General features: G+C 36.8%; 3 protein-coding genes and 1 long non-coding RNA gene across 4 annotated transcripts; 3 read left to right on the forward strand and 1 right to left on the reverse strand.

Moving 5' to 3' along the window:
• The first annotated feature begins 5,075 nt into the window (after positions 1-5,075).
• On the forward strand, positions 5,076-5,528 carry LOC108853364 (uncharacterized). The gene has a single exon (XM_018626781.2). It carries the CDS (start codon positions 5,134-5,136, stop codon positions 5,383-5,385), a length of 252 nt encoding a protein of 83 aa, XP_018482283.1. The 5' UTR covers positions 5,076-5,133; the 3' UTR covers positions 5,386-5,528.
• Positions 5,529-8,676: 3,148 nt separating this feature from the next.
• On the reverse strand, positions 8,677-10,344 carry LOC108852671 (transcription factor MYB41-like). The gene is made up of 3 exons (XM_018626168.2): positions 10,070-10,344; positions 9,831-9,960; positions 8,677-9,368 (listed from the first exon to the last, which is right to left on the reverse strand). The coding sequence occupies exons 1-3, from the start codon at positions 10,200-10,202 to the stop codon at positions 8,783-8,785; spliced, it is 849 nt and encodes a 282-aa protein (XP_018481670.2). The 5' UTR covers positions 10,203-10,344; the 3' UTR covers positions 8,677-8,782.
• Positions 10,345-12,437: 2,093 nt separating this feature from the next.
• On the forward strand, positions 12,438-13,254 carry LOC130505432 (diacylglycerol kinase 6-like). The gene is made up of 3 exons (XM_057000028.1): positions 12,438-12,608; positions 12,685-12,897; positions 13,129-13,254. The coding sequence occupies exons 1-3, from the start codon at positions 12,606-12,608 to the stop codon at positions 13,252-13,254; spliced, it is 342 nt and encodes a 113-aa protein (XP_056856008.1). The 5' UTR covers positions 12,438-12,605.
• A 159-nt stretch (positions 13,255-13,413) lies between these two features.
• LOC130505431 (uncharacterized) lies at positions 13,414-13,846 on the forward strand. Its single transcript, XR_008941676.1, has 3 exons — positions 13,414-13,456; positions 13,551-13,636; positions 13,731-13,846. It is a non-coding gene; the product is annotated as an uncharacterized LOC130505431 (long non-coding RNA).
• Positions 13,847-13,881: the final 35 nt, after the last annotated feature.

The raw sequence follows: 13,881 nt of genomic DNA on the forward strand, positions 1-13,881 counted from the left end.
ACCTTAGCTAGGCAAAACCCAATGGGATAAAATCCAAGCCAAGGAAAAAGAGTAGATCACTTCATGGAGGAGAGATCAGTGACATGAGATATCTATGAGTCCCATCCTTGGATGGATGGACTCACACACCTTAGTACTTGCTGCCTTTGTGAAGATATCAGCTAGCTGGTCTTCACTTCTTGTGTAGCATGGAAGAATCACTTGCTGCTCCACTGCTTGTCTCACCTTGTGGCAGTCTACTTCTATATGTTTTGTCCTCTCATGGAAGACTGAGTTGGATGCAATGTGTATTGCAGCCTGGTTGTCACAGTGCATAGTCATTGGTGTGTTGATCTCGATCCCCAAGTCTTTCAGCAGCCCTTTGATCCATATCAGCTCACTTGTAAGCTTCCTCATTGATCTATATTCTGCCTCAGCACTTGAACATGACACCACCTTCTGCTTCTTGCTCTTCCATGTGACCAGGTTCCCTCCAATAAAGGTGCAATAGCCTGTGGTTGATCTTCTATCAACTCTGTCTCCAGCCCAATCAGCATCACAATACCCAACCACTTCAGTGCTCTTGTTACATGCCATCCATACTCCTTGACCAGGTGCCTCTCTTAGGTATCTTAAGATCCTCTCCACCATGTTCCAGTGATGCACCTTAGGAGATCCCATGTGTTGGCTTACTTGATTCACAGCAAAGCACACATCAGGTCTGGTGATGGTTAGATATATGAGCTTGCCAACCATTCTTCTATACTTTTTGACATCTTTGAATGGAGTAGCTTCATACTCCCCCTCTCGCAGCACTTTGTAGCCCTCTTCCAATGGTGTTTTGGCTTGTCTACTTCCAAGGTTTCCTGCCTCATTTAAAATGTCAAGTGTGTACTTCCTTTGAGATAAGAAGAGCCCCTCTTTAGAGCGGCATATTTCAATCCCAAGGAAGTACTTCAATTCTCCCAAATCCTTAATATCAAAGGCATTTTTAAGAAAAGATTTAGTTGAGAGGATACCTTCCTTGTTGCTACCAGTGATGATAATATCATCAACATATACTAGGATCACCACAATACCTTGCTGGCTGGTTAGAGTGAAGAGAGTGTGATCAGCCTCTGATTTTACAAATCCTCTCCCATTGAGAGTGGTGCTCAGCTTGTGATACCAGGCTCTTGGAGATTGTTTCAAGCCATAGATGGCTTTCTTTAGTCTCAAAACATTTCCTGGTTTCACCATGTCTTCTAGGCCAGGAGGTGGTCTCATATACACTTCATCCTCCAACTCTCCTTGTAAGAAAGCATTCTTCACATCCATCTGCCACAGATCCCACTCCAAGTTGACAGCAAGTGATAGAACAACTCTTATGGTATGCAGCTTGGCTACTGGTGCAAATGTGTCTAGGTAGTCTTCACCATACACTTGAGTATATCCCCTTGCAACCAGTCTTGTTTTCCTCCTTTCTGGCTTCCCATTAGCTCCATACTTGATGGTAAACAAGAGACGACTTGTCACTGCCTTCTTGCCCTTGGGAAGTTCAGTCTCAAACCATGTATTATTCCTGATCATAGCTCCCATCTCATCACCAACTGATGCTCCCCATTCTTCATGTAGCATAGCCTCTTCATATGTCTTTGGGATGTACTCCTGATCAAGCTCACTGATAAAGACTTGATGGTCCTCTGGATATTGTGCAAGTGAGCACACGGCACTGATAGGATGAGCTACTGCCTCAGCATTGAAGTATACTCTTGGTTTCCTTACTCTTGTACTCCTTCTAGGTTGTATATGCTCAGGTTCAGCTTCATTGACTCCACTTGGCTCTCCCATTTGTACCTCAGCTTCTGATCTCTCATCTTGATCATGAGATACTGAGCTCTCTTCAGGTTGAACTTGCGTAGGCTGCTCAGTTCTATCACCCCCTTCATGATCAAGATGAGTGATCTCAACATCCTCCACTGTTTCTTCTACAGCTTGTGTTGGAACCTCTTTGACCGGGGCTGGTGAGTTTGGTAAACTGATTCCAAGCCTCTCCATAATAACTCTAAGGTTATTAGCTCTGTCTGAGGCAGATTGAGACAGATTCTTTAGTTCTTCCCAACTCCTTTCAGCATAATACCCTTTTGATTCCAGGAACTTAACATCCTTTGATACTAGGACCCTCCTTGTCTCTGGAACATAGCACTTGTATCCTTTCTGATGTGTAGAGTAGCCAATGAATATTGCCTTTGTGCTTTTAGCTTCTAGCTTGTTTCTTAGCTCTCCTGGAACAAAAACAAAACACACACACCCAAATACCCGCAAATGGTCTATAGATGGTTTGTTTTTGTTTAGTACCTCATATGGTGTGGAATCAAGAAGGACTCTTGTAGGTGTGCGGTTGATCAAGTAAGTAGCAGTAACCACTGCATCTCCCCAAAATCTTTTAGGGACATTGGCGTGAAACATGATACTCCTGGCCACCTCCATAAGATGTCTATTCTTTCTTTCAGCTACACCATTTTGTTGTGGAGTGTAAGGGCAGCTAGTTTGTTGTATAATCCCATGTGCAGCTAAGTGTTGTTTGAAAGCTGTGCTAGTATATTCACCACCATTATCTGATCTAAGAATTTTAATCTTGACATTGAAATGGTTAGTAATATAATTTTGGAAATTCTTAAAAGCTTCTAGCACCCTATCTTTAGATTGTAACAATGTGATCCAAGTATACTTAGATTTTTCATCTATGAATGTCACAAAATATTTATGATGTTCTCTTGATGCACATGGGGCAGTCCACACATCAGAATGTATTAAATCAAAGCAATTATCATAGATAGTCTTGGATTTAGGAAAAACACTTCTACAATGTTTTCCTAAGATACAAGCTTCACAATCACTTTTAAAATTAATACTAGGCAACATGATGTTCAAAGCATGAGAGTGAGGATGTCCTAATCTAGCATGCCACATTACATCTTTAGGAAATTCAGAAACAGAAACAAAAGCACTAGATAAATCAGAAGTTGGTCTCGTATCCTCAAGCAAGTACAAGTCTCCCTTGGTAACACCTTTTCCAAGCAACTTACTAGAATCAATATCCTGAAAATACACACTGTTAGGAGTGAAAGTAATTTGACAATTCAAATCAGTAGTGACTCTCTTAACAGATAACAGGTTTGAGGCAAATGTAGGCATGTAGAAAGCTTTAGAATCTTTATCAAATAGCCTAAGATCTCCTACACCTTTTATTGGGATTTTGTCACCATTTGCTATCATCACATTACCTATCACCGGTTCTATGTTTTTAATCAGATTCAAATCACTAATCATATGATGAGAAGCACCAGAGTCTATTATCAAAGGTTTAACTGATTTTAAAACATTTAAAATATCACCAGCAGTGTGAGAAGCATTAAGAGAGATCCCAAGGGTTCTAGAGATACCAGATTCTTTTAGGGCCTTGATGAGAGTTTCCAAGTCAGATTTCTTGAAGAATTCATCTAGGTTGGTCCTTGGTGTGGTGTACACTGATGTTGAAGCCATAGCACTTCCTCCACCATGATTGTTGTTGGAGCAGACTGAGTTTGGAGTTGTTGGCTCAACTCCATCTGCTGAGAAGTTGGCTCTTGCAGCCTGGTACTGAGTTCTTGTCTCCTTGAACTTGTTTGGCTTCAGGTGGGGATGTAGGATCCAACACTTGTCTTTTAGATGACCCTTCTTCTTGCAGTGGTCACAGATCAAGGACTTTCTATCTTCTTGTTTGTAAGCAGCTTTGTTGGCGACCACTTCTTCAGCTTGATGAGCCATGCTCAAGTCTCCCTTGCTTCCAAATAGGCTTACAGACCCCTCTTCCTTCTGGATTTGAGCACAAACATCATCTAGATCAGGAAACTTATCAGCCCTTAGGATATGTTTGATGAGACCTCCATAGGATGAGTTGAGTGTGAGCAGCATCCCAAAGACTTTATCTTCTTCACGCCTGGCTAAGAGGATATCCGAGTCCACAGTGTGAGGTCTTAATATCTCCAGCTCTGCCCAAAGAGATCTGAACTTGCCAAAGTGGGGCTGAAACTCCACATCTCCTTGACTGAGACCATTGAGGGCTTTCTTTACTTCAAAGACCTTGGTCAGGTTAGAGACATTCCCATAAACCTTGTAGAGAGTATCCCACAGTTGCTTGGTAGTCTCACAATATGAGTAAGACTCCATAATTGCTGGTTCAAGTGAGCTAAGGAGGACTGAAAGCACCATGAGATCTTCTTGTTCCCATTTATCTTCATCAGCTACCACCATCTTCTTTCCATCTTCTCCTTGGACATTTTGTTTTGGAGCTGCTGCTGTTGTAGCATACTTCCATAAACCTTTTCCTCCAAGGGCTCTCTTCACCATCCTGGCCCAGAAGAGATAGTTAATCCCTTTCAAGGTCACAGGTATGTTGAGATGTTTGTTGTTGTTGCTGTTTTCTTCCATCTCTCTTTCAAATCACCAAGAACAGGAGAGAGAAAGTTAAGAACAGAGATGAATTGAAACAAGAACAGAGTTTGCGGAAGTAAAAATAGGTTTCAAGAGCTTTGTTGCTCTGATACCATGATAAAATGTATGAATTTAGAGAGTAGTTGTGGTGATTTAACAAGAATAGTGTGAGAATCAAAGTGATAAACCAAGAGAGAGAGAGAGAGAGAGTTTGCAAGATAAGAGAGAAGTGAGGAATTATATTTCCTTAAGTTAATTTGTTCATACAAATACAATATAAATAGACTCTGATCTAGATCTAGATCTGAAATTTGAATTTCAAATTTCAAACAACCCAACCACTGCTTCTTCTTCCTCCAAAACACTGTTTGGACGAGTTACTGTTTGAGCGAGTTACTGTTTGCTATATTTCTCAAGTCTGCCTAACTTCTCAAGTCCAGCAGTTACTTCTCAAGTCTGGCACTCAAGTCTGGCACTCAAGTCTGCCTAACTTCTCAAGTCCAGCAGTTACTTCTCAATTCTGGCACTCAAGTCTGGCACTCAAGTCTGGCACTCAAGTCTCAAGTCTGCCAGCTTAATTCTACTTCATGTCAACACTTATTCTTACTCTTTTATTTTCTTCATGTCAACAACATTCCTCTACATTAATCTTCCCAAATTATATATCCATCAGAGATTAAGCAAAATACATAAACAGAAATGGGTGAGATCAAAGCTAGACGCATAATCCTCCTCTCTGTCATATCCCTTTTCTTCTTCTTCTCCGAGACTATTCATTTGTGTTCAGCTAACGAGCATGGCTCAAGGAATCTTGCAGTGGTGATGAAGCAAAGGGTGAGAAACAGAGGGCCTCGTAACGATAACACAACGTCCGCAGCTTCAACTATGATGTTACCAAGCTCCTTCCATGTGGGTGCTGCTTACTCCTTCCTTCTCGCTCTCCTCTTATAGTTTTTTTTTTCTTTTTTCGTTTCTGTTTCTAGTGATTGTTTGATTTGCTGATTCAGAGTGATTTCGTTTGATATTTTTTTTTGTGGGTGTTGGATTGATGTTGTAATGTAAATATATCAAATGGTCTCAAAATCTGTTTGTTACTCATCCGTTGCACTGTGTTCTTTCTGTCTATAAGAAAAAAAAAACAGTATATATAGTTTGATCGGACGGTTTAGATGTTTGAATGTTGTTAACTTGGAAATAAATAGTAATTATATATTTATTCGATCATGAAACTTAAATTGGTCAGATCTTTAGATTTTTTTGGGTTATATTTATTATTTTTTCTGGAAAATAAATAAATTACTCAAAAAATTAAACAAAACCAAAAACACCAAAGAAAAGAAAACCCTATAATCATCTAAACATCTAAATAGTGTCATTAGTCGAGTTTTACACTCTACGCTCAGTTTTGAAACATTGGAACTGTTAAGCTACTCCGTAGCAGCCGATGATGAACAATGACACTGACACAGTAACAAGGATACCTATGTTTAGCATTCGCTCCAGCTTTTTTAGTTGCTTGAGCCGATTTTGTTATATGTCATGGTCAAGCTGCCCCCTCTCCTGCAATTTTGTTTTGTTAATATACATATATATATATATATATATATAGCCAAGCCGATACATACAATATACGATAAGCGAAGGGAAAGACCCCCATTTATTTAATAGCGCCTGGGCAAGTTTGATCGAGGATTGGAGAGTTTAGTAACTCGACTGAAAGGAGAGGTGGGAAGAAAAGGCTCGGGATGGATTTAGGAGTCTTTGTGCGAGCCGTATGCGGTGAGAGATTTACCCTCGGTTAAAAAACAAATTATCAACTAATTATTCCAAGAATCGGATAAAAGTTTTGTGAACTAGATTATCAATACTATTAAAGTTGAAGTATGCCCTATTAATATTAGTTGGGTCCATCATTTTGATTTCTTTATTTAAGGAACCATTTATTATTGTCTTTAAATAACTGAATCTAACTAAATCTAAACACTAACCACGTTATAGTCTAATGCCAAAAACAGTTTCCATTTTTCTTTGCCTATAAGGCTATAACCAAAGCAGTTACTTTTCTTCCTACAGAAATAAGTTAGATTATTAATTTTTGATGAGCACACAATTTTTCTAGATTGAACTCAGTTGTAAAATCCAGTTCTATTCTTGGAATCTCAATTGAAAAATATTAGCAATGAAAATAAATATATAAAAACTAAAGTTAAGTATTTTCTGATTTTTTATAATACATAAAATAATAATTAGATTAACCGCAGGTTTAAAAAACATTTAGAAATACTTAACTTAACTTTTTATATTTTATTTCCATCTGAGATAAAAATATCGAAAATAGTTTGGATTATGTTTTAAAAAGTTGTAACAAGTTAAGATTTATGACATCAAACAAAAAATATCATGACTTAAAAATTCATAAATATTTATATGTCAAATGTGAATAATAAAACTAAATTTCAAATCCAAAATAAAAAAGTAAGATGTCATTAACAAATTATCGATAACAAAACTCAAAAACCTAATTTCTTGATTAGAAATTATACAAAACTGACTTTGAAAACATAATTAAAACAAAAAAAAGAAGAAGTAAAAGTTATCAACTGATTCAATTAGTGATTCCGCTTTTAACCGGGTTGTGGATTTTAGTGGTTTTTTGCGGATTTTATTAGGTTTCAAATACGGTGTTCAAAAAAAAATATTAGGTTTCAAATAAAGTTTTTTTTCACAAAATCCAAATCAAATTTATATTAAGTTACCGAATTTACCGGTTCAACCGCTGGTTCAAATTGGATTTCAAAACATGCTACAAATATTGTTCAACGATTGCGGTGTACTTCTATAGACCCTTTAAATTGCTTTTATTTTATAAAATAGATTATGATTAAGATTTTATACATAAATATAATTAAAAATAAACACAAATATAATTATTAAAAAATACAAATATGAAAAAAAAAATGAAAAAAACTAAAACAAAAAATATACCCGCCCTTCGAAAGGGCGGGTCAAAATCTAGTATACAATTAAAATTTATAGCCATGAGGATAATATTAACACAAACTAATAACGATCAAGAGAATCAAAAACCTCTATTACACTAGAACCTCTATAAATTAATAATGTTGGGACTTTAAAATTATATTAATTTATAGAGATATTAATTTAATGTTTGGCGGTTAACCTAAGATACACCCCAAGAATATCAAAAACTCTGTTAAAAAATAGGAAACAAAGAAACTCACCGACTCTTCCCTAGATCTAATTAAGTTAATTTGATTAAAAAAGTTGGTGTAGCGTCTAATTATGGAATCAAACAACGAGGAGAAAATATCAAACCTCAACTTCAAAATGAGGGTAAATCCACTTACCATAATTAACCTCAAAGTCGTCGGATATCCCACGATATTAAGAGTGTCGCTTAACTGAAAAAAACAAAATATTTGAAAGAAAAAAAAAAGGAAATCAGGGATAACTTGACGATTCCCATAGCATAAATATTAACAGAGACAACAAAATGACGGAGTAATTTACAAGAAGATTAGGGTTTTGGACTCGGCTTATGATAAAACTGTAGCGGTTTTTGCTTGTAGCTATATATAGCATATAGCCATATATGTCGGCCCTTTTTAATCCTTTTTGTGTTAGGATAATGATTATCGAAACTCATGATTATCTTTAGTGAATTACATATAGAAACTAAAGAGGCTTTATGCCATACTAAACAACCCACCAAGGCCCAAAACTTATCACAGACGCAAACACACACAGATACAAAATCAGGCTAAGGAACAAAACTTTTAATCCGTTTGTAACGGGTTCAGCTTTGAGGACAAGCTTGATTGCCTTCTCGTCTTTCGAACTCATAACAAGGTCTACAAAATATGCACATTTTGGATAAAACCCTTTTCACCAATATACCTAATTAACGACTTCTTACCCACCATTACCAACATCACTCGTGAAAATGGCAATGTTATGCTACGCAGAGGGCCGAGTTCATTTTGAAAAATAAATACAATGTTATATGTTGCTCGTTATTCGTTCTTAATGCTAGACAACTTCAACGATTTCTTTTTTTTTTTACTATAGTCTGACTGATGATTATATTTCTCTATATGTGTTACTTTTTTACGCTAGTCATTTGCCTATATGATATAGTATCTGGAGAAAAAATAATTTAGCTCGCCTTAACATGCGCATCCATGAAAAATCATATACAATAGATTTGACTGTAATATAACAGAAAAGAATAAGTTTATACATTAAACCATAAAAAAAATGCAACAGACCAAGAATCGTAGATGGAAAAAAGGGATACATGTGTATAGAGATATGCATACACCGATAATTAATTTAACATAAAGTCCTCAAATGTAAAATTATCGGGAAACCCAAAGTCGAAGAAACTGCTGGAGTTGGCTCCTGCCTCAATACTATTTTGTTGTGGCGTTGACATAAGTGACTCTAAGTCAAAACTCTCTGACAAAGGTGGCAATAGATCTGCATGACCCTCTACTCTTGCGTTCACAGGATCGAAATATGTAGCTTCGTTGTTTGATGGAGTTGTACATTCGGCTTGTGGCTGAGAGTCTTGAGACGATACCGATGTGATTGGAGTTTGAATATTCTGGTCGAGGTTCGGTTCGTGAATTGGATTAAAGTTTTGGAGTGGTTGTTGAGGGGGTAAGAGAAGAGAAGCCAGCCTCAATACATCAGGATGAAGCAGAGACGATGCATGTGTTGCAACTGATGAAAAGTTGGGTTGATTGATAAGTACGGCTAAAAGTGAGGAAATATAAAGAAGATCAAAGCGTGGGGAGTGAGTAACAGGGTCGATGCCACTCCTTACAAGTCGCTTGCGGATGTGAGTATTCCAATGGTTTTTTATTTCATTATCGGTCCTTCCCGGTAAACGAGCTGCTATTGCGGACCACCTATAAACCATAAAAAGAATTAGTGATGCATGATTAATACATAGTTTATGTTATATTAAATGATAGGTCAATGCATATGATAATATTTTAGTAGAGTTGATGGCCTAACTATTGAAATGTACTGTCCGCATGCATATGCATACGTACACCATCGCTTTTTTCATTAATTAAACCATCAAATTTGCAACTAATGAATCTCAAAAACTAAGTTTTTTTTTTTTTGATAATCCAGGGTTCCCCGCTTAGCGGGTCATTCCCTGGACCCGGTCAGGCAGCGGTCAACTTCATCCGGGAGGGTATTAACCTAGGCCGAGGCCCAGTACCACTAATAGTGACATGGAAGAGACAGTTCACCTCCGGCTGGCATCGAACCCGGGAGCATGACAATTGGCCCCCGAAGCTCTAACCAGTAGAGCTACCTCATCCCGTCAAAAACTAAGTTATGATGTAAATGAGGCTTACTTGTTTCCCATAACACTGTGTAGCTGAATGATAGTTTCTTCTTCCTCGAAGGAAAATCTTCCTCTCTTGATGTCCGGTCTTAGATAATTGGTCCAACGAAGACGACAGCTTTTTCCACACCGTTGGAGTCCTTTAAGATGAACAGTACGAATTATAAGTGTTTGGTTATAGATGGAACATAACCTATTAGGAGAAAAGTATACATAATAAATCTTTTGATTAAGTTCATGTATACTTACCGGCATTTTTAGGGAGGGTACGCCAATTGCCAGGACCATAAAATCGAATATAATCGATGAGTTTCTGATCCTCCTCAGACGTCCATGGTCCCTTCTTCACTCCATTCTTGTCACAACACGGTGATCTTCCCATCTTTATTTGGTAATTTTGAAAAGGGTATATATGTACACCGATCGACGCTAGGGTTCACTAATAGTTTGGTTCTCTTATTGAACGATCGAAGAGCCAAAAGGAGTTTCTTAAATATGAAAAAGAAGAGTTAAGTTTTATAAATGTCAATGCGCAGGGTGCACTCATACCTTCTCCATTTCATTCGTTTATATAGAGGGATGTGAATGCAAATCACTTAATTAACCTGGATGAGCCAAGGTCAATTCCATTTGGCATGGGCCTTAAGTGCCAAGTGTCCCCTCCGAGTCACAATATTATATACAAAAGCAAATAAGACCGTATATATTATCGCCTATTGTTTTAATATTTTTTATTCTAGAAGCGAGATCCATGTGATAGTATATGCTGTATTTTTTTCTTGTCAGCGTATATGATGTATATATGCACTGCATTTTACATTAATTTTCATGTAAGTTGGATTCTGTCTTTTTTTTTTTTGCAAAGAGTTTTCATTGGATTCTGTCATATTTCATGAATGTACTTTTGGAGTGAATATAACGTACTTCTGTTCATAGAAAAGTAATTCGACTAAGAGATTAAAATAGACCTTGTGGGGGTAACCATTCGGCTGTGAGTAATTTTGTTCACCTTAATGCCTTGGTGAAAATCAGAGTTAAGAACATTGATGACTTTTCATGTTATATATTGTTCAGTTGACTTTACATGAATGTTTGATTTAAACAAAAAAAAACTAAAAAGTACGAGAATATATGTTACTTTGAATTTTGAGACCAAAAGCGTTGAGTTTCAATGGGTGAGAGAGTGAGGACGGTAAAGTAGTTGGATACTCTCATCAAATACGCATAAATCTTTTTCAAATAACGTGTTAATGTCATGTGCCTTGTGCTGTCAAAATTGATAATGAGAAGAATTACAAATTAACTTTTTACTTCATGCAACTCCAAGTACAATACTAACATAGATTGCTTGTGAAAGGGTCTCTCCGAACAAGCCATCCACGTTGACACTATTAAAAAAAAGATTTGAAAATGCACATCAATTGAAGCTTTTTTGTTTGTTAAATTGTTGGTGGAAAGCTGTGCAACCAACTTTGAATTACATATCCCTTTAATCCAAAACCACAGATTCTCCGAAGTTCACACCGAAGCTATTGTCTATATAAATATTCACTCTCCTAATTCACGATGTGTGGATACACAGAGAACGTGACACGTAGAAAGAGATGCGTTGTGGGGTTGTCGTTTCACTTCTTTTGCATCATTCATCAACTCTTAGGTTAGATTTCTGGATTGGTCAGCGTCGGAAATATGATGCTGATGTCAAGTCAAAGATTGTGTCGAGCCATTTGCAATGGGAGCTTCTCGAAAAGGCCTGCGTGTTACTTAATGGGCCACTCATCAGCTTAATCCTCATATTGTAATGGGTTTCGTCATTTGTTAAAATGAGCCCGTCGTAAACCTTTTGCGACAATTCTATTGCAGTGTTCGAGTTTGTGGCTCTTTTCATTGGTTTATACATAGAACCGGTTGAGAAAAATATGATATTCACTAGGATATTTTTTTTTTTTTTTTTTTTTAAACCTGGAGGGACTTCCACCCCCAGGGGCCAACCCCTCGGCGCGAGGCGGACCATTTGGTACTATGGGGAATTAGATACCCCAATTGCCTGGCCAGCGGTTCGAACCCAGGTGCGTATTGGGGCCGAAGCTCCCTCAACACCACCAGGCCAACCCCACTGGTTCACTAGGATATCTTTGAACAAAATAAAACGTTCACTACGCTGGCGTTGCCGTTACACTATGAACTTTTAGCATCAAAAACATGACTCGCAAGAATTCATTGGAGAATATATATACAAGATTTATACGAGATCTAAATATGTTAAATTTATAAAATACTTTTTTGTAAAAAAAATTAACAATCAAATAATATAGAAATTTATACAAGATTGTTAAATTTATAAAATCTAACAATCAAAAAGAATATATTGTAATATAGTACCTTTTAGTAAATTTTTACCATTTCTATATATTTATCAGTTAATATTAAAAAGATAAGAAATAATACAAAAGAATGGACTCCATATCAGCGCTAACTAGATATGCATGCCGATTATGGCGTGTCAATGTGCACACAGGTCTTTACTGGAAAATAAATACAATAAACAATGTGCCTTTTAATTTAAAACCGCGTCCTAGTTACCGTATTAAACAACATAGCATTAACCAAATTAAAGTAAAACAGAAAAGGAAAAACATAAAGAGGAAATCTTGATAGAGATATCTTTAGGAATTAGGATCTCTAATACTTATATCTTACTCGTTCGAGATTCCTTCATATCCCTCCAGACACAATAATATTATTTTACACTTTTTTTTCCTTTCCAACATCTTCAGAAAATCTAATGGTATGATCAAACTTTTTTCGATTGTCTATTGAACAATTAACGTTGTCGATTTTAAAATATTGAATGTGTTCATCAGTCACAGGCGAGCATTGACAAGTATGAAGCATTATCAGATTTTCTCAAGAAATTTTACATTCCTTCGTACATTCTCTCGCCAGCCGAGGCTGTGGCGGTGCCAAGTACTCGTCCACCTGAGAGCCCGATTCTCGTATTTATCAACTCCAAAAGTGGAGGTCAACTCGGTGGAGAACTCATTCTTACCTACCGTTCTCTTCTCAACGAGAAGCAGGTCTAAACCATATACACTATTAATTTACTCAATTAAATAAAAACTAGGTTCACTATTCGTTGATTTAGAAAAATAAAATAAAACTTTTGGTTTCTCAAATCGCTAGTAATCAAGAAAATGATGAATTTGTATTGATTCTCCATTGAGAGTATGGAATCCTATATTTTATTATTCTTAGTACATAGTCATATTTATACTACATATTTTGATTATAACAAGTTTGTTGGTCAGGTTTTCGATCTTAACGAAGAGACTCCGGATAAGGTGCTACAGAGGATCTATCTTAACCTAGAGAGGCTAAATCACGATGCTTTGGCTTGCAAGATTAAGGAGAAGTTGAAAATAATGGTGTGTTAATTGTTAAACCATCTTTTTGGAGGAATCAGTTGTAATTAACAAAATCGTAAGGTTTGAGTTATGTGTTTAATTAGGTTGCAGGAGGAGATGGCACAGCTGGTTGGCTCCTTGGAGTTGTTTGTGATCTTAAATTATCCAATCCACCTCCAATTGCTACTACCCCTTGGGAACAGGAAATAACCTTCCATTTGCATTTGGATGGGTATGTTACATATACTATACAATAGTTAACATTATGATATCATACAGTATGTATATGTTCTTGTCTTACTATGATCTCATCTGCTCATCTTCAGGGTAAGAAAAATCCTGGAACAGATAAGTCTTCTGCGGAGTCATTTTTGGCTCAAGTGACTAAGGCCAAAGAGATGAAGATAGACAAGTACATACTTACCTATAATGCTCTTACAGTTAGTAATTCTTTTTTTTTGTTTTCATTTTGGGTTGACATGTATGCGTTTATTTTCTCAATTAAGTTGGCACGTACTTATGCGGATGAAGTCTCCTGAAAAAGGCTCTTGTGATTCTATCGAGCTACCACCTTCTCTACATGCATTTCGTCGTGCTTCTCCATCAGATCAAGCAAATATGGTAAGACACTCTTCTCTACGAACCATCTCTTTATTT

The sequence above is a fragment of the Raphanus sativus genome, unplaced genomic scaffold (assembly GCF_000801105.2).
Source record: "Raphanus sativus cultivar WK10039 unplaced genomic scaffold, ASM80110v3 Scaffold2270, whole genome shotgun sequence".
Classification (NCBI taxonomy): Eukaryota; Viridiplantae; Streptophyta; class Magnoliopsida; order Brassicales; family Brassicaceae; genus Raphanus; species Raphanus sativus.